This window comes from Microcaecilia unicolor, chromosome 2 (genome assembly GCF_901765095.1).
Source record: "Microcaecilia unicolor chromosome 2, aMicUni1.1, whole genome shotgun sequence".
Taxonomy (NCBI): domain Eukaryota; kingdom Metazoa; phylum Chordata; class Amphibia; order Gymnophiona; family Siphonopidae; genus Microcaecilia; species Microcaecilia unicolor.
Window position 1 is genome coordinate 134,299,166 of NC_044032.1, and position 20,560 is coordinate 134,319,725.

The 20,560-nt window shown below is 46.7% G+C and overlaps 1 protein-coding gene across 5 annotated transcripts in view; it reads left to right on the forward strand.

The window, feature by feature from the left end:
* Positions 1-20,560, forward strand: part of ATG10 (autophagy related 10) — a 313,667-nt gene that overhangs the window by 202,199 nt on the left and 90,908 nt on the right. For all 5 annotated transcript variants that reach the window (XM_030193339.1, XM_030193340.1, XM_030193341.1 and 2 more), the window contains exon 5: positions 1,973-2,070. In XM_030193339.1, coding sequence (XP_030049199.1) covers positions 1,973-2,070 — 98 coding nt within the window. The remainder of the gene's footprint in view (positions 1-1,972; positions 2,071-20,560) is intronic.

Genomic DNA, 20,560 nt, shown 5'->3' on the forward strand with positions numbered 1-20,560 from the left:
AAAGGGATATCAATTATTACAGCCGTTATTGTTCATATCACAGCAGAAGGACCCACCTTTTGATCTGATGCCACCACAACAAAATCTCATCTAGCAACTAAGAATTCTATGATTAAAAAAAAAAATAATTGAAAATCCCTTCTTCCCAAAGTTACAAATTGCTTAAGGTGAAATTTATAAATCTTGCACCGAGGGCCGGGACCCTGGGTTTTAACCCCACAAAGTCCTTTCACATTATCAGTATTGTTTGAGAAAAATCAGGAAATAGCAAAACATTAGATCCCCAAAACATTTCATAAGTCTGAAATGTAAACATAAAACAATATTCCAATTAGGTTCCAAGGCAAATATGTAATGTAGCTATGACTATAATCATATGCAAAAGCCTGTTAGATTTAATCTATATAAGCTATCTAAAATCTTCCTTTCTGATTCCTCAGGATATATCTATTTATTTTATTATTTAGATTTAGCTTACAGCTTTTCAGTAGTAGCTAAAGGTGAGTTACAGTCAGACACATTAGATATTTTCCCGTTCCCTGGAGGACTTACAGTCTAACCCCCCTGGGCTGTGCCCGCATTAGCACATGGCAGCTGCTAGCGCAGCTTAGTAAACTGGGGGGGGGGGGGGTAAGTTTGTACCTGAGGCAATAGAGGGTTAAGTGACTTGCCCAAGATTTCAAGGAGCAACAATGGGATTTGAACCAGGCTCTTTATTTTGTAAGCCCAGTGGTCTATCTACTAGGCTACTCCTCTACTCCACTTGAATCATAGGAGGCAATGTTTTATTGGCATTTTCAAAACCTCATGCAGATATTTTTTTCTACACATCCCCTGGAGATATCAAAGAGGATCTTGGAAAGTTCAAATTACATCTTCTCAACTGATTTTCAAATTATTCACTCTAAAACTGAGAGGCTTCCTTATATTTCACAAGAAGTGTGTGTGACAACTCTTGAACTCAACCATCTACAGCCCCAAAGTGTGAAACTTGAAAGTTTGCTATCCTATTGCTAAATCTTATTCATTTATTCCAGAATCTATCTTGTTAATGTTCTCATTAAATTTCGGGATTCCAAACTTTTGACAACATCCCACAGAGTCTAAGGTAGCAATGTCTAGCCATGCAGTCCACCAGGACCCACTTCAGAAAGATTCCCAGCCTCTACAAATAGATCAGGAAGCATTGTCAAATTCATGTACTGCATGTCATCCAACTTTGCAGTTCTGTCCAACAGGAAAGAGAAAGCCCTTGGGTTCCCTCCTGCACTAACTGAACTGGTGTAGTCCTCAGATCAGCTGCAGGTAATACAGCTTCCTGATGTGTTTTTCTTCTGGGCCGTGGTGGGGCTGCTCTCTGCTCTAGGTTCAGTGAAGCTCCTTTGGCACTACAATCCATCATTATCTTGGCAAACTCCACTGGCACTGACAGTTCTCCCCCACGAATAGGAACTCAAAACTGTCCAGTGTCATTGGGATCACTTATGGAGCTTGTCTAGTACCAGTAGGGCAGGTCTGTATGTTTCCTTTTCTCTTCCTCATAGCAACAGCAATGAGAATGCAGGTACACCAGCAATAATGCCATGCGAATCAAGATCTCACAAACCCTCGTTTGTCACCATCTTCGAAAAAATAATAGTTTTTGATTAATTATTTTAACTGCTTAAAGTTCATTAAACTAGAGCACATTATCGTGATGTTGGTTAGTATTTATATGGTAAGTTGACTAGACACGTGGTTTAGATTTACAATCATATGGTGTTATCTATTCAGTAGTGATGTTCAATATTTTGCCCTATGAGTTTCTAAAAGAATGTAGTAATATAGTAACGTAGTAGAAGACAGCAGGTAAAGATCTGCAAGGTCTATCCAGTATGCCCATCAACAAAAATTCATAGTATAAAATATGATATATAAACTTGATCCTGGTTTGTCCTTGATATTTTCATATGTACTTTATCATTATTTACAGATGGAAGACCTTTGATACTGGATGAGATATGGGAAGGTGTTCACGAAAGCTACAGAACTCGACTTCTGCAGGGGCCATGGGACACCATTACACAACAGGTTGGGGATGTTCACTTTATGTTGGCATTCAGAAGATTTTCTTCTTGAAGAAACATTTTGTTAGACAGTTAAATCTCATGGCTCTAAACATCTCATGGCTGTGTCATCTCCATCCCTTTAACTGATAGTACATAGTATGCTCCAGTAGCGAACATGGCCATTTTCAAATAAAAAAAACGTCCAAATTTTGTTTTAAAAATGACCATTTGCTAGATGTTCTTGGGCTCAGTGCATCTATCTTTTAGGACCATTTTCGGGGAAAAAAAGTCAAAGGGAAAAATGCACAAAAACAAGCCATTGGGATGTATGGAGGGCCATAGTTCTTAGTAGACTGGCCACACAGACATACCAGCAGAGCAGTGGGGCACCCTAGGGAGTACTGCAGTGGACCTCACATAAAAGGTCTCAGTCTCATCATTATCTGCTTATATTGTATGGTGAGCCATCCAAAACCCACCCAAAACTTATTGTACCCAACTGTACACCATTACAGTAGCCCTTATGCCTGCAAGTGTCACCTAAAGATAGGTACAGCGGGGCCGCCAAGAGACTGAGCTGGGCCTGGGGCAGGGCTGCTGGGGCCAGCGGCGCGCCCCCCCCCCCCCCCAGTCTTCATCACCACCCGCCCAAAGTACCTTGGCTGGCCCTGCCAGCTGCAGGCAGTGCGGCTCCTTTCTCTGCCCAGCATTGCCTGTCCCTGTGGCTGCTTTCCTTAGGTCGCACATGCTCAGTCTCAAAACTGAGCATGCGCGGCCTGAGGTCCCAGCAGTTGCTAGGCAGGCAGTGCAAAGGGGGCCTGGCGCCGGTGTTTTCTGTCTCCTGCTCCTGTTGGGACGTGATTACCCGGGTCCTGTCAGGAGCAGGAGAGAGAGAGAGATCCCTGCACTGGGCCCCCCCTGGAAGCCCGGACCCACCCCCCTTCTCGGCGGCTATGAGGTACAGTAGGTTTTAGGTGGGTTTTGGAGGGCTCATACGTTCCACAACAAGTGTACCAGTTAAAGTGGGATGTGAGCCTGGACCCCCTTCTCTACAGTCCACTGCACCAACCACTAGTACTACTACTACTTAACATTTCTAAAGCACTACTAGGGTTACGCAGCGCTGTACAATTTAACATAGAGGGACGGTCCCTGTTCAAGGAGCTTACAATCTAAGAGACAAGTGAACGGACAGTCCGATAGGGGCAGTCAAATTGGGGCAGTATGGATTTAGTGAATGGTAAGAGTTAGGTGCCGAATGCAGCATTGAAGAAGTGGGTTTTAAGCAAAGACTTGAAGATGGGCAGGGAGGGGGCTTGGCGTAAGGGCTCAGGAAGGTTGTTCCAAGCATAGGGTGAGGCGAGGTAGAATGAGCGGAGCCTGGAGTTGGCGGTGTTGGAGAAGGGTACAGAGAGGAGGGATTTGTCCTGTGAACGGAGGTTACGGGCGGGAACATAGGGGGAGATGAGGGAGGAGAGGTAGTGAGGGGCAGCAGACTGAATGCATTTGTAGGTAAGAAGGAGAAGCTTGAATTGAATGCGGTATCTGATTGGAAGCCAGTGAAGTGACCTGAGGAGAGGGGTGATATGAGTAAATCGGTTTTGGCGGAATATGAGATGTGCCGCAGAGTTCTGAACAGATTGAAAGGGGGATAGATGGCTAAGTGGGAGGCCAGTGCAGTTGCAGTAGTCAAGGCGAGAGGTAATGAGAGCATGGACGAGAGTTCGGGTGGTGTGTTCAGAGAGGAAAGGGTGAATTTTGCTGATGTTAAAGAGGAAGAAGCGGCAGGTCTTGGCAATCTGCTGGATATGCGCAGAGAAGGAGAGGGAGGAGTCAAAGATGACTCCGAGGTTACGGGCAGATGAGACGGGGAGGATGAGGGTGTTATCAACTGAGATAGAAAGTGGAGGAAGAGGAGACGTGGGTTTTGATGGAAAGACGATGAGCTCGGTCTTGGACATGTTCAGTTTCAGGTGGCGGTTGGACATCCAGGCAGCAATGTCGGATAGGCAGGCTGATACCTTTGCCTGGGTCTCTGCGGTGATGTCTGGTGTGGACAGATATAGCTGGGTATCATCAGCATAGAGATGATACTGGAAACCATGAGATGAGATCAGGGAGCCCAGGGAAGAGGTATAGATTGAGAAGAGAAGGGGTCCAAAGACCGATCCCTGGGGAACACCAACAGATAGGGGGATAGGGGTGGAGGAAGATCCATGAGAGTGAACTCTGAAGGTGCGGTGGGAGAGATAGGAGGAGAACCAGGAGAGGACAGTACCCTGGAACCCAAATGAGGACAGTGTGGCAAGAAGTAAGTCATGATTCACAGTGTCAAAAGCGGCGGATAGATCAAGGAGGATGAGGATGGAGTAGTGGCCTCTGGATTTGGAAAGGAGCAGGTCATTACAGACTTTAGAGAGTGCTGTTTCTGTCGAGTGAAGAGGGCGGAAACCGGATTGAAGTGGATCGAGGATGGTATGAGAGGAGAGAAAATCAAGGCAGCGACTGTGAACGGCACGTTCAAGTATTTTGGAGAGGAAGGGTAGGAGGGAGATGGGGAGGTAATTGGAGGGACAGGAAGGGTCAAGTGATGGTTTTTTGAGGAGAGGTGTGACTACGGCATGCTTGAAGGTGTCAGGGACAGTTGCCGTGGAGAGAGAGAGGTTGAGGATATGACAGATGGAGGGGGTGACAGTATGAGAGATGATGTTAAGTAAGTTGGTGGGGATGGGATCAGAAGAGCAGGTGGTGGATTTCGATGAGGAAAGAAGGCGAGTGGTTTCCTCCTCAGTGATGACAGGAAAGGAGGAGAAAGAGGCCTGGGTTGGTTGGGTGAGGGAGAGGGTTGCAGGGTGAAGAAGAGATGGCTTGGTAGTGAACTCAAGGTTGATCTTTTGCACCTTGTTGTGGAAGTAATCAGCCAGTGATTGAGGAGAGAGCGAGGGTTAGGTGGGAGCGGAGGGCACTTTGAGGAGGGAGTTAAGGGTGGAGAAGAGACGATGGGGGTTGGAGCTGAGAGAATTGGTCAATTGGGTGTAGTAGTCCTGTTTGGCAAGGAAAAGGGAGGAGTGGAAGGAGGATAACATGAATTTGTAAGGAAATCTGAATGGGTGCGGGATTTCCTCCAGAGGCGCTCCGCAGATCGGGTGCAGGAGCGAAGGTGACGGATGCAAGGGGTCAGCCAGGGCTGGGGATTAGTACGCTTTGTGGGACGGGAGGTGGAAGGTGCGAGGGTGTCCAGAGCAGAGGAGAGAGTGGCATTGTAAGCGGAGACAGCCTTGTCGACAGACTCGGAGGACATGATGGAGGGGAGTAGATTAGAAATATTAGAGGATAGGGTGGGAGGGTCGATAGCCTGGAGATTCCTGGAGGTAGTGGTTAAAGTTGGACGGGGCTGAGGGGGGGGGTGAAGAAGTGTGAAGGTGATTAGGTGATGATCGGAGAGAGGAAGAGTTGAAACATGGAAATTGGAGGGAGAGCTGGAAGAGGAGAGGACGAGGTCAAGACAATGGCCGTCTCGGTGAGTAGGGGTGGTGGAGCAAAGCTGGAGGTTGAAGGAGGATGTTAGAGTGAGGAGCTGAGAAGCGTGAGGGTCGGACTGGTCATCAACGAGTATGTTAAAATCTCAGAGAATAAGGGACGGAGATGAGGGTTCAAGAAAGACGGAAAGCCAGGCATCGAAGTCTGTGAGGAAGGAAGAGAGAGGTTTATTTGGGGGGCGGTAAATGACAGCCACTCTGAGTGGTAATGGGTAGAAAAGCCGGATGAAGTGAGCTTCAAAGGATGAGAAGCAGTGAGACTGCGGTAGGAGGAGGGGTTGGAAACTACAGGAGGGCGAGAGAAGTAGCCCGACGCCTCCATCACGGCCAGCTGGGCGGGGAGTGTGGGAGAAGAGATAACCTCCATGACAAAGGACCGCGACTGAGGCAGAGTCGTCAGGGGAGAGCCAGGTTTCAGTTAGGGCGAGCAGTTGAAGGGAACGAGAGATGAAGAGATCGTGGGTGAATGGCAGTTTGTTGCAGACCGAGTGGGCATTCCACAAGGCACATGAGAAGGGGAGGGAAGAGGGGGGGAGGAAGGGAATAGAAACGAGATTGGAGACATCACGGAATCGTTTGCATGGATAGGAGGAGGACAGGTTAGGGGGGCCTGGATTAGGATTAATGTCTCCCGCGTATAGCAGGAGGAGGAGCAAGAGTGCGGAGGAGGGTGGGGAGGTCGGGCGATGAAGGCGACGAAGACGGGGTGCACTGAGGAGGAATGGTGATGGGTTAATGGTAGGAAGGAGGTGTTGAAGGTTAAGAGCGAGGAAGGAGGAGGGGGCCAAGAGAGATGGTGAGGTGGTGAGGGATGCCGTAGTGAGCAGGACGGGAGAGAACACGGGTGGGCAATGAGTTCCAGCGGTAGACAGCGGTAAGGGGAGGGGAAAAAGATTAGGAAGGGACAGGGCAAGGAAGAGGATGTGGACAGGGGCCATAAGTAGTGATTGCGGTGTAACAGGTGTATGTGTAGTGATAGTGAGAAGCAGATAGATAGAGCAGATAGCTGGATTGGAGGCTTGTAATTGAAGGGATTGATGGAGAGCAGGTAAGTCAATGGCTGACAAGTTAGCAGCATGCAACTTGCAGGTGGGCTGGAGCAAGCTGTAGCAGATGGACAGGAACGAAGTCAATGGCTGGCAAGTTAGTAGGTAGGCAAGTAAGTCAGTGGCTGAACAGCTAGCAGGCGGGCTGGAGTATGCTAGTGCAGATGGACAGGAATGAACAGGGAGAAACTGGAGAGCAGGTAAGTCAATGGCTGACAAGTTAGCAAGTTAGCAGGCAGGCAAGTAAGTCAACGGCTGACAAGCTAGCAGGTGGGCTGGAACAAGCTGGTGCAGATGGACAGGAGTAAGCAGTGAGAAGCTGGTTAGGCGGACTGGAACATGCTGGAGCAGATGTAATGGAGCAGGCAGGCTGGAGCAGGTGTACTGGAGCAAGCAGGCTGGGGCAGATGGACTGGAACAAGCAGGCTGAAGCAGATGGACTGGAACACTGGAGCAAGCGGGGGAAGCTGGATCGGCGGACTGGAACAAGCCAGGATCGGGCGGACTGGAGCAAGCAGTGAGAAGCTGGTTATGCGGACTGGAACATGCTGGAGCAGATGGACTGGAACAAGCAGGCTGAAGCAGATGGACTGGAACACTGGAGCAAGCGGGGGAAGCTGGATCGGGCGGACTGGAACAAGCAGGCTGGAGCAGGTGTGCTGGAACAAGCAGGGGGAAGCTGGTTCAGGCAGACTGGAACACGCTGGAGCAGATTTACTGGAGCAGGCAGGCTGGAGCAGGTGTACTGGAGCAAGCAGGCTGGAGCAGATGGACTGGAACAAGCAGGGAGAAGCTGGAACAGGCGGAATGGAGCAGGCAGGGGAAGCTGGATCGGCGGACTGGAACAAGCCGGGATCGGGCGGACTGGGACAAGCAGGGAGAAGCTTCAGGCGGACTGGAACACGCTGGAGCAGATGTACTGGAGCAGGCAGGCTGGAGCAGATAGACTGGAGCAAGAAGGGAGAAGCTGGAACAAGCGGACTGGAACACTGGAGCAGGCAGGGCAAGCTGGATCGGCAGACTGGAACAGGCTGGGATCATGCAGACTAGAACGAGTTTGAAGCAGGCGGAACAGTTGGACTGGAACACACTACAGCATTTGGACTGGAGCATCAGGCTGGAGCAGATGGACTGGAACAAGCAAGGGGGGAAAATGGGATCAGGCGGACTGGAACAAGCTGGGATCAGGCAGACTGGAACAAGTTCACTAGCTGCTCCAGGGACCTGCTTGCTGCTCTAATAGGACTAGCCATAACATCTGAAGCTGTCATAGAGGCTGGTATATCCTGTTTCTTTCAAATCTTTGGGGGGCGGGAGGGTGTCAGTGACCACTGGGAGAGTAAGTGGGGGATGGTCATTAGGACACCTTTTTGTGACTTAGGCGTGATTGAAACAGGTCTAGACCAACTTTAGCCCTGGAAGTTTTTGCTTTGTTTCATTATGGCAGGAAAACGGGCAAGTTTTGGGAACACGCAAATCCTGTCCCAAACATGCCTCCTTGTGATTTCCATGCGCTGCAGAGAAAAACATCTTAAATCTGAGTTTCAAAAATCATGAAAACATCCAAATGCCACTTACCATTTTTGAGATGTTTTTTTGTTTTGAAAATTAACTCCTTAATTTTGTATGTATTTGTAAAAAGAAAAATGTTCTTTTCCTTTATTTTTTTTATTTATTTATTTTTGTTACATTTGTACCCCGCGCTTTCCCACTCATGGCAGGCTCAATGCGGCAATGGAGGGTTAAGTCTGAAGTGGGAATCAAACTCAGTTCTTCAGTTCCCCAGGACCAGAGTCCACCACCCTAACCACTAGGCCACTTCTCCACTCCAAAAGTAATGTGATGCTTAAGATTTTATGCTTGTATTAAGGCAACATACAGCTATTTCTATATAAGTGGGTATTAATGTGTTACTCTGTTCTCACTTGGGTATTTCTGTGTTAAGAGTAATCAATAGAAATCAAACAAAATTAAAACATGGAAAAGAAAATAAGATGATACCTTTTTTATTGGACATAACTTAATACATTTCTTGATTAGCTGTCGAAGATTGCCCTTCTTCGTCAGATCATAGATAAGCAAATGTGGTAGCTGACAGTGTACATAACAGTCTCTCATAGACAGTCTAGCAGGGTGGGTAGGAGATGTGTATGGGGACTTCAAAGCATTCCATAGATAGTCTAGCAGGATGTTTGTGGGGAGGGGAGGGGAGGGTGATAAGCAGAGAAATACAACTTTATGGTTTATAATGGGCTAGAAAACCCAGATCCTTGTTAAGTCCTGTCTGTTGGGAGTCAAAATATTCAATCATTCTGACTTCAAAGGTTTTACGTTCCTGTATTGTTTTAAAGTTACCTTTCAGTATTCTCACTGTGAAATCACTGGTACAGTGTCCTGGTTCTGTGAAGTGCTGTCCCACCGGGGTGTTGAGTGAAATAGAAAATAGCTGGTCCTTTTATAGGCTGGATTTTGCTCCTTATATGTAATAATCATGGGCCTGTTTGGGGGTGGGTGTTAGTCCTTGGGACCTGATGGTATTCATCCCAGAGTATTAATAGAACTAAAAATGAACTTGCGGAGCTACTGTTAGAAATATGCAATCTGTCCCTAAAATCGAGTGTAATACCGGAAGACTGGAGGGTAGCCAATGTTACTCCGATTTTTAAGAAAGGTTCCAGAGGAGATCCGGGAAATTATAGACCGGTGAGTCTGACGTCGGTGCCGGGCAAGATGGTGGAGGCTATTATTAAGAATAAAATTGCAGAGCATATACAAAAACATGGACTGATGAGACAAAGTCAGCACGGATTTAGTGAAGGGAAGTCTTGCCTCACCAATCTAATGCATTTTTTGAGGGGGTAAGCAAACATGTGGACAATGGGGAGCCGGTTGATATTGTATATCTGGATTTTCAGAAGGCGTTTGACAAAGTGCCGCACGAAAGACTCCTGAAGAAATTGCAGAGTCATGGAATCGGAGGTAGGGTATTATTATGGATTAAGAACTGGTTGAAAGATAGGAAGCAGAGAGTAGGATTGCGTGGCCAGTATTCTCAGTGGAGGAGGGTAGTTAGTGGGGTCCCGCAGGGGTCTGTGCTGGGTCCGTTGCTTTTTAATGTATTTATAAATGACCTAGAGATGGGAATAACTAGTGAGGTAATTAAATTCGCCGATGACACAAAATTATTCAGGGTCGTCAAGTCGCAGGAGGAATGTGAACGATTACAGGAGGACCTTGCGAGACTGGGAGAATGGGCGTGCAAGTGGCAGATGAAGTTCAATGTTGACAAGTGCAAAGTGATGCATGTGGGTAAGAGGAACCCGAATTATAGCTACGTCTTGCAAGGTTCCGCGTTAGGAGTTACAGATCAAGAAAGGGATCTGGGTGTCGTCGTCGATGATACGCTGAAACCTTCTGCTCAGTGTGCTGCTGCGGCTAGGAAAGCGAATAGAATGTTGGGTGTTATTAGGAAGGGTATGGAGTCCAGGTGTGCGGATGTTATAATGCCGTTGTATCGCTCCATGGTGCGACCGCACCTGGAGTATTGTGTTCAGTACTGGTCTCCGTATCTCAAAAAAGATATAGTAGAATTGGAAAAGGTACAGCGAAGGGCGACGAAAATGATAGTGGGGATGGGACGACTTTCCTATGAAGAGAGGCTGAGAAGGCTAGGGCTTTTCAGCTTGGAGAAGAGACGGCTGAGGGGAGATATGATAGAAGTGTATAAAATAATGAGTGGAATGGATCGGGTGGATGTGAAGCGACTGTTCACGCTATCCAAAAATACTAGGACTAGAGGGCATGAGTTGAAGCTACAGTGTGGTAAATTTAAAACGAATCGGAGAAAATTTTTCTTCACCCAACGTGTAATTAGACTCTGGAATTCATTGCCGGAGAACGTGGTACGGGCGGTTAGCTTGACGGAGTTTAAAAAGGGGTTAGATAGATTCCTAAAGGACAAGTCCATAGACCGCTATTAAATGGACTGGAAAAATTCCTCATTTTTAGGTATAACTTGTCTCAACAATAGCAATACCTAGTAACTAGATTAGGGCCCATTGTTACAGGGTTCTGCTGTTACTGGGTATCATTTCTATAGCGCTACTAGACATATGCAACACTATACACTAAAAACACATATGAGACAGTCCATGCTCAACAGAGCTTCCTTAGTGTCAGCAGTAGATGAATCCAGACACTTGTGGGTTGTGACCATGTACCAGCAGGTGGAGATAGAGAGGACTGACCTGAACTGCCTTATAGGACGAGATATTCCTTGGTCATTCAATATTCTCTATTTCCAGCAGGCAGATGGATAGTCTTCTCTAAACTCCAGGTTTCTTCTGACTGCACCTCCTGTTCTAGTTTTCTTCTAGTTCAGAGTAGCTTGGGGATGTTCTGGCTAAACGGTGCCAGATTTAGGGAGTACATCTGGTCCCTCCCCCACCCCGGTCCTCTTGCCAACCCTTTCTCACCTTCTCCTTCCTCACAGCACTTTAAAAAAATAAAAATAAACAAAAAGAGTCTGTGTGTCAGGTGGGAAACAGCACTTCTCAGGTGTTTGTGGGCAAATTTGTGGAGATTGAGGTGTTCTTGGCTGCAATGAGCATTATTTTTCCTTGGGGGAATAGCTTCAGTCTGCCATTACAGCTGAGAGTGAGTGTGTCTTTAATATCTACTTTCCTTTGCACTACATCGTGATTTTAGTGTCTCATTTGTTTTTATGGCTTCAGAGCTTTTAAAATGGTGCTTCCGCTGTGGGAAGCAGAGAGCAGCGTCAGGAGTCTATCCGGGGGGGGGGGTTGTTTGGGTCTTGAGACCGCGGGGAGATGCTTGTGGCAATGTCAGCACAACGGTTTTCCACATGAAGGACGTGCAGCCCTCTTCTCAGGTGCGGTTTCGCCGGCCATTTTATCTAACTGGTTCTGAGCCTGCGGTATCAGGTGGTGTGCTACCGCTAGCACCTGCGGATCATTTGAGGCCTTCCACCTCCAGAGGTGAGTGTTGAGGTGCTACAGGGGGTCCCTTTGCTGGGAGGAGGGCAGGGAGTCGTTCTCTCCAGAGTTTATATTATGATTGCACAAAGCATATTTACTGAGACAGGCTACACTGGGCTCAGATGCTGCTCTGGATTTGGCAGGACCCTCTCTGGCTCTTTAGCCCTTACAGCCAGTTCCAGGGTCCAAATGGAGATATTTAGGCTCAGGGTCAGACAAAGGTTCTGCTGTCCTCCCTCTCTCCGGTCCTTCTGAGGGGGAGCTGACTGCTCCCTCTCTGGCATCTAATCTACTTGAAGACCTGGACAACGGAGAGGTTCTGGCTGATGAGGCAGATGATCCCACTGTGATACGGGTTTTCCATAAAGAGGAGTTGTCAGCCTTCATTCCAAAAGCCTTGCAGGCATTACATTTTTTTCCCCCAGAGGCACAGATGGCGGCGACTTCTAACCCCAAGGTGGTTAGTATGAAGAGGCCTCCTAAGGCTTTTCTTGTTCAGGAGGATACGTAGGAGCTCATTTCAGTTCAGTGGTCTACTGATGCTAATCTCAGGGTGACCAAAGCAATGTCTCGTCTCTGTCCGGTGACCCAGGAGGAGTTAGATTGAAGTTACCCAAGGTGAATTCCTTAGTGGCAGCGGTGACAAAGAAAATGACATTGCCAGCTGAGGGTGGCATAGCCCTCAAGGATATGTAGGACCGCAAGCTGGAGTCTGCACGGAAACGTTTCTTTGAAATCTGGACTCTGGCGCTGCAGGCAGCGGTGTGCAGCTGCTGTGGAGCCCTGGCTTGTCTTTCCTGGGTCCAACAAGCAGCATTCCTTGCTGGATTCGTGAGCGCAACCTTCTCCAGAGTTTCCAAATGTGGAAACGGATCTGGCCTATTTGGCAGACTCCTTCTACGATCTTATCCCAGAATCAGCCAAGCAGATGTCTTTGGCAGTGACTACACAACGCTTGTTGTGGTTGTGCCACTGGGTTGCGGATGCAGCGTCCAAGCAGTGACTGGTGAAGCTCCCATTTAAGGGCAAGCTACTATTTGGTGGGGAACTGGAAAAGCTGGTCAAGAACCTGAGGAACTGCAAACTTCATTGTCTTCCAGAGGACAAGCCCAGAGCTTCATTTAAGTCTGGACAGTCTTGGCCGGGTTGTCCTTCTTTTCCTCCAAAGTCTGGATATCAGTAGAAGCAGTCCTTTCGAAAGGACAGGCACACCTCAGATCAGAATAATAGATACTTGCCTGCACATCAGCCCTACCAATGATGGGATCTTGGCCCACTTGTCACCACACATAGGGGGACAGCTGCCCCACTTTTACGAGGAGTAGCCAAAATAACTACAGACCAGTGGATCTTGGAGCTTATTCGAGACGGATTCAGAATAGAGCTCTCTGCTTCCATCACATATTTTTTTTCTTGGTATCTCTGTGTACTGCAGTCCACAAACAGGTGGCAGTGCAAGCCACGCTCCAGCTTTTGCAACAGCTGAGAGCAGTATTTCCGGTGCCATGGTAGGAGCGAGGACTAGGTCGGTATTCCATTTATTTTGTAGTTCCCAAAAAGGGGGGTACATTTTGTCCGGTTCTGGTCTTGAAGAAGGTCAACTGCTTTCTCGAGGTCATGCATTTCTGCATGGAAACTATACTTTCAGTCATAGTGGTGGTGCAGCCTGGAGAGTTTCTCATGGCTCTGGATCTCGAGGAGGCCTATATGCACATTCCAGTTTGGTCTGCACACCATTGGTTCCTCCGGTTTGTGATCCTGGAGCAGCATTTTCAATTCCAAGCACTGCCCTTCGGTTTAGCCACACACCTCCCACCTTTTCTAAAATGATGGTGGTGGTAGTGGCTGCTTTGTGGAAGGTGGCATCAAAGGCACCCTATCTAGACGATTCGCTCATGAGAGCTGCATCACCGCAGGAAAATTTGCAGGCTATATCCCAAGTAATAGTGCTTCTGCAGTTTTTTGGATAGGTCATCAACTTTGCCAAGAGTCCTACCCAGATGCTGGAATACCTGGGGGTTCTTTTCGACACCATGCAGGGCAAGGTGTTTTTGACAGAGAAGCAGTGGCACAAGCTGCAGACACAGATTCATCTCTTGCTTCAGACTTCCATTCCTCAGGTTTGGTTTGTACAAGTGTTGGAGTCAATGGCAGTGACTCTGGAGGTGGTGGTGTGGTACGGGTCCATGTGCAGCCCCTTCAACAGTTCCTTCTGAGCCGTTAGTCTCCAGTATCACAAGATTACGAGCAAAGGCTGCAGTGGCAGCCTCTGGCGAAGAGCAGTATGGGCTGCTGCTGAGGACAAGCAACTTACTCCGTGGCATTCCTTTAACCTCCCCCGAATGGACGGTAGTAGTAACTGATGACAGTCTGACAGGTTGATGGAGGAACACACTGCCTGATTCATTACGCGCAAAGTCTGTGGTCTGCGACCAAGGCACAGTGCCAATAAAACGGTTGGAGCTCAGAGCTGTTCACAAGGCTCTTTTGGCCTTTAAGTCCCTGGTGGAGGGGACCCCGGTTTGCATGCTCTTGGATAACATGACCACAGTGGCTTACATCAACAGGCAGGGCGGCAGTCACAGTCCCTCCCTGGCGAAGAAGGTGGACTTACTTCTGGGGTCAGTGGAGTCTCACCTGCAACAGATTTCAGCGACCCACATTGCTGGAGCGATGAATGTTCAGGTGAACTATTGTAGTCTAAAGTACTTCTGTATCAGATAATCACGCAATAGCAATTATTCTGGACTCGTTTACTAAGGATATGAGAGTATCTAATTGACCCTTAGGCTCATGCAAGGCTGTACCACAATGAAAGGAATAATGCCAAAATGGAAATATATTATTTATTATAGATATAAAAATAATAATATGGCAAAATGGAAAGCAAGTTACAAAACTCTGTATACTAACACAATGCTGATTATTACACCAGTAGATATGTAAAAAAAAATATATATGAGTAACAGTACAACTATAATTTATCCTGAGTAAAGATTACCAAGAGCAGCAGAAAATTAGGCTGATGACCATAAATCCTGGGACAGAACAGTCCTTCACAAGCAAACCAAGACTAACTACACCCTGCGATAGGAAGAAAATCCTGTAACTCTCATTTTTTAGGTCCCGTAGATTCAGAGTCCAAGAGGGTGATGAATTGGCTTCTCTTCCAGGCTTCAGCAAGTTACCTGCTAGCTCTGATAGCTCAGGTATAGTCCAAAATCCCTGCTCTCAGGCCACTTAGTTCATGCAAAGCCAAAGAGCTGCTTTTGAACTGTTTTGTGCAGTGTTCAGCACAGAATGCAGTTCATAGGTGTTTGGGAAAAATCAGTTTCTCTAGCTCCTCTGAGAGAGTTCCATTCACCATAAAAATCTTTTTCTCTTCTGTTGTGTCTTCACTCTTCTGTTCGTCTTCACCAACATTGGCATCTCTGCTGGTCCAGGTGACACGTGGACTAATCACAATTGTGTATTTCTGACCAGCAGAATTTATGGTCATGACAATGAGAGGCCTTGTGATTCCAGCAAACTCCCCTCCATGGTTCACAGATGCTGCTGGAGACTCTGTCTCTGTAAGGCCCGCTCCTCCACATCTTCCCAGGAGATAACTGGAGGCTAGTTGAAGTAAACGTGGCTTTGGATGAAGTCACCACAGTCATGCCAAGAAGTATTTTTCCTCTGTAGAAAGCTTGTTTCTGATGTATACAGGCCACAGGCTGGAGAATCCAAATTAGATGATGAAAAGATGGTTAAAGCTTACAAGGTCTCTGACCTGCAAAGGTGAAAGAGCAGGAAAGTACTCCTACACTATCTGAGCTGGAATACCTTGGATCCAGGCAAATGGGAGCTGTCAGCAGAAGCTTTTCACTTGGTCATGCAGAAATAGGGGATGCTGATTGTAGATCTCATGACAACACACCGAAATGCCAAAGTTCCCAGATTTTTCAGCAGAAAAAGGGAGTATGGCTCTGAAGGCCTGGATGCTCTTCTTCAGCCATGGCGGGAGTCTGGGCTGCTCTGTGTCTTTCACCCGTGGCCGATGATAGTCAGGGGTGATTCACCAAATTCAGAGTCATGGGGGCCCGGTCTTGTTGATTGCCCAGTGTTGGCCCAGGAGGATGTGGTATGTAGATCTGATCACGCCGTTGGTGGACAAGCTGTTTCGGCTTCCCAGTTCTCCCAGCCTCCTCTGTCAGGATCCTCTTCTAATGGAGGATTCCTTCCCCTTTGGTCTTACTGACTGGCTCTTGAGAGGGGAAAGTTAAGAAAGAAGGGGGTATTCTGTGGCGGTGATTACTTCTCTTCTGCAGGTGAAGAAGTGTTCTACTTCTGCAACTTCAGGTTTGGCATGTTTTTGAGCCCTGGTGTATGAGAGGGCTCTGTCTCCGTTTCAAGCTTCCCTACTGCAGATTTTGGCCTTCTTGCAGGAAGGGTTGAAGAAGGGTTTGGTGGTCAACTCTCTTCGAGTGCTGGTAGTGACCTTCACCTGTTATCATGGTAGGGTTTCTAATGCCTTGCTAGTGTCTCATCCAGATGCTGTTCGGTTTTTCAAAGGAGTGACGCGCTTTAACATAGTAACATAGTAGATGACGGCAGAAAAAGACCTGCATGGTCCATCCAGTCTGCCCAACAAGATAAATTCATATTTGTATACCTTACCTTGATTTGTACCTGTCTTTTCAGGGCACAGACCGTATACGTCTGCCCAGCAGGATTCCCCGCCTCCCAACCACCAGTCCCGCCTCCCATCACCGGCTCTGGCACAGGCCGTATAAGTCTGCCCTCCACTATCCTCAGTGAATGGTGCGGTTTGAGCACTGACCAGGTGCTGTGCCTTCTATAATGCAATTGTGAGGTTTACTTTCCTCACCCACTATAGTGAGTAAACCGCTGCTCTTCAACACGTCTCTGGACTTAATTCTGCATTTGTTACAAATGAAAACACCCTTAATAAAACTTTGTGTCTACAAAAATCAATAATGGAGCACTTAATATTGCCCACCAAAAATGAATTGTTCAAAACAGTCAACTTAAATGTCCAGTAATGCCACTTGATGATCAGTGCAATATACTTATCTTGTTAATGCTTTGGTAACTCTTTTTCAAGAGGCTTGACGAGGTGCCCTGTTTTGCTGCTTCTTCAGGAGCCTATTTATTTCCAACTATGTCTGCCAATCTGTGTCATACTCTGTAGGGCTAATATATATATATATATATATACATACAGAGATGCCTTCTCAAATTTTCCCTGCAATGATGCAAATATAATCATATATGTATATGACGTAATGATGTCATCACATATTAGAGACTTAGTTCATTCATCTAAAACAAATGTGGCATTCATGATGTTCCCTTCTCCACTACTGCCAACTCCAGACTTCGCGCCTTCTGTCTCGCTGCACCCTACGCCTGGAATAAACTTCCTGAGCCCCTACGTCTTGCCCCATCCTTGGCCACCTTTAAATCTAGACTGAAAGCCCACCTCTTTAACATTGCTTTTGACTCGTAACCACTTATAACCACTCGCCTCCACCTACCCTCCTCTCTTCCTTCCCGTTCACATTAATTGATTTGATTTGCTTACTTTATTTATTTTTTGTCTATTAGATTGTAAGCTCTTTGAGCAGGGACTGTCTTTCTTCTATGTTTGTGCAGCGCTGCGTATGCCTTGTAGCGCTATAGAAATGCTAAATAGTAGTAGTAGTAGTAGTAGTATCCTCGCCTCCCAACCACCAACCCCTCTTCCCCCCACCTGCTTCGCCACCCAATTTCGGCTAAGCTTCTGAGGATCCATTCCTTCTGCACAGGATTCCTTTATGTATATCCCACGCATATTTGAATTCTGTTACCATTTTCATCTCCACCATCTCCCGCGGGAGGGCATTCCAAGCATCCACCACCTTCTCTGTGAAAAAATACTTCCTGACATCTTTCCTGAGTGTGGCCCCCTTCAATCTCATTTCATGTCCTCTCGTTCTACCGCCTTCCCATCTCCGGAAAAGATTTGTTTGCGGATTAATACCTTTCAAATATTTGTACGTCTGTATCATATCACCCCTGTTCCTTCTTTCCTCCAGGGTATACATGTTCAGGTCAACAAGTCTTTCTTCATACGTCTTGGAACGCAATTCCCATACCATTCTTGTAGCTTTCCTTTGCACTGCTTCCATTTTTTTAACATCCTTCGCAAGGTACGGCCTCCAAAAGTGAACACAATACTCCAGGTGGGGCCACACCAACGACTTGTACAGGGGCATCAACACTTCCTTTCTTCTGCTGATCACACCTCTCTCTATACAGCCTAGCAACCTTCTTGCTACGGCCACCGCCTTGTCACACTGTTTCGTCGCCTTCAGATCCTCGGATACTATCACCCCAAGATCCCTCTCCCCCTCAGTACCTATCAGACTCTCACCACCTAACACATAAGTCTCTCGTGGGTTTCTACTCCCTAAGTGCATCACTTTGCATTTCTTCGCATTGAATTTTAATTGCCAAACCTTAGACCATTCTTCTAGCTTCCTCAGATCCTTTTTCATGCTTTCCACTCCCTCCCGGGTGTCCACTCTGTTGCAAATCTTAGTATCATCCGCAAATAGGCAAACTTTACCTTCTAACCCTTCGGCAATGTTACTCACAAATATATTGAACAGAATCGGCCCCAGCACCGATCCCTGAGGCATTCCACTACTAACCTTTCCCTCCTCCGAGCGAACTCCATTTACCACCACCCTCCTGTGTCTCTTCCGTGGCTTGAATGGAACCTTAATCTGGTGCTTCGCTGACTGCAGGGGTCGCCTTTTGAGCTGTTATGAATTGCCACGCTGAAGGATTGTGCTCTCAAGGCGGTGTTTTGTGTGGCTATCTTACCTGAGCACCAGGTGTCCAAGCTCCAGGTTTTTTGGAGGCAGGGGTCACTGTGTATACGGTGCCATCATGTCTCCCGAAGGTGATGTCAGCCTTTCATCTGAATCAGCTATTGTTTCTCCCATATTTTCAGCGGGATCAGCATCCAACAGAATTTCATTGGTTGTGCTTGCTTGATATGTGTTTTGCACCTTTCTCGGTTGCTGTGGGGCAGGGGCGATATGGAGCTTTGGGTGGAGTTTGGAAATTGGGGGTGTGGGAAAGGGTGTTGGTATCAGTACAGATTGAGAAGGCATTAGTAAGGGGAAGGGATGGGGCGAGTGGGAGTCAGCTGAAGGTAGCCTTGATTAATTCTCGATCTGTGCGAAATAAAGTATAGATTATCTATGATTTGTTAGTTGATTCCAGTATTTAATGTGCTATGTATTACAGAAAATTGATTGTTAGACTCTGATACAGTTATAGTAGCCCAATTGGCATCTCCTATGTTTGCTGCTTTTTGTAGCCCTCAAGGGGAAGGGGGGAAAGGTGGTTGGGGGGGGGGGGGGGGGTTGGTTGGTTACTTGTAAGACATGGTTGAAGTTGCAAGTTGTTCAAAGTTGTTTAAATCGTCCTATGGAATCCCTATTACTGAGGTCTTCTGTGATTAATATTGTGCTAATTTACAGTCCTCCAGGACTTATGTGTCAGAATTTGGTCTCTTTTATTGAGATGTTCAGTACTGCTGGGTTGCCAGTAGATAATACATTTAATTTTAGAGTATTTTAATATGCAGGTAGATAATCTGGGTTTTGATCATAGGTTTCAGAATTATTTGTCTTTGATGACATATTTATGGTGGGGGCAGTTAGTAACGGAGTCAACTCATGTGGGAGGGCATAGATTTGGTGTTTTTGTATGAAGGGAGTCAACTTAAACAACTACAGATGTTTTGGTTCCACTGTACCTTGGTCAGACCACAAGTTGGTATCCTGGGTCATGATTATGTGGGATTTAGAAGTGAGTAGTGCTTCCATTATACTGGTGCAACATTGGCATGACATTCAGCTGCAGGATTTATGTCGGGAGTGGAGTTCTGAATTGGGAGATTTATCAGGCAGACTTTTAAGGGATGCTGTGGAATGGTGGCGTAAGTCCTTAGAGGTGTCTTTAGATAAATTGGCCTCGGTGTGGGTATATGAATATCGGCATTGGGTGCATCATTTGTGATATACATTGGAGTTGTGGTTGCAAAAGTGGAAATTGCGGAAAAAAGAGTGGATGTGGTGGAAATATCTCGATGCCTTAGTGCAAAGGGAATATAATGTGGCCCTTGAGGTTTATAAATAATCGGTGTTTACAGTTAAACGGGCGTATTTTGCAGATCGTAAGGTTAAAGTGGCTTCTCAGTCAAAAGAATTATTTGCAATAGTGCATTAGTTGCTCCACCAGTTAATACAGATAGTTTGCCACTGTGTCAGCAGTTAGCGGAATATTTTCAATCTAAATTGGGAGGGGGATCTGGTGGGGGTTTTTCCGGATTTTCCGCATGATAATGTTGAAGATGAGTGTGATGTTTCCAATTGTTGGTTAGAATTTAGTACAGTGGATGCAGGTAGAGTGGGTAGTTCATTCTTTAAAGAATGTTAACAGCCCGATAAATTTGTGTTCTACAGGATTGTTGAAAGCATTGAGGTCTGATATATCGCCATCTATTTCCTTGCTTGTTAATTGGATGTTTGATGAGGCTGGGGTACCTGAGTACGTTAAGAAAGCAGCGGTTCAGCCGTTGTTAAGGAAGCCGTCATTGAAAACTGATTGTGTGGAGAATTATAGTCCAATTTCGAATTTAGTTTTTTTGGCAAAAGTTTTGGAGAAACTGTTGTTGTCACAGTTAGTTGATTTTGTAGAGCATCAATCTTGTTGGATCCTTTTCAATTTGGATTTCATATGTGGCATAGTACTGAAACATTATTGCTTACTATGCTGGATGACATTCAAGCTGGATTTGATCGTGAGGATCGGTTCTTGCTGGTTTCCTTGGACTGCATCCCCAGCTGCCTCGCCGCCGTGGTCTGATC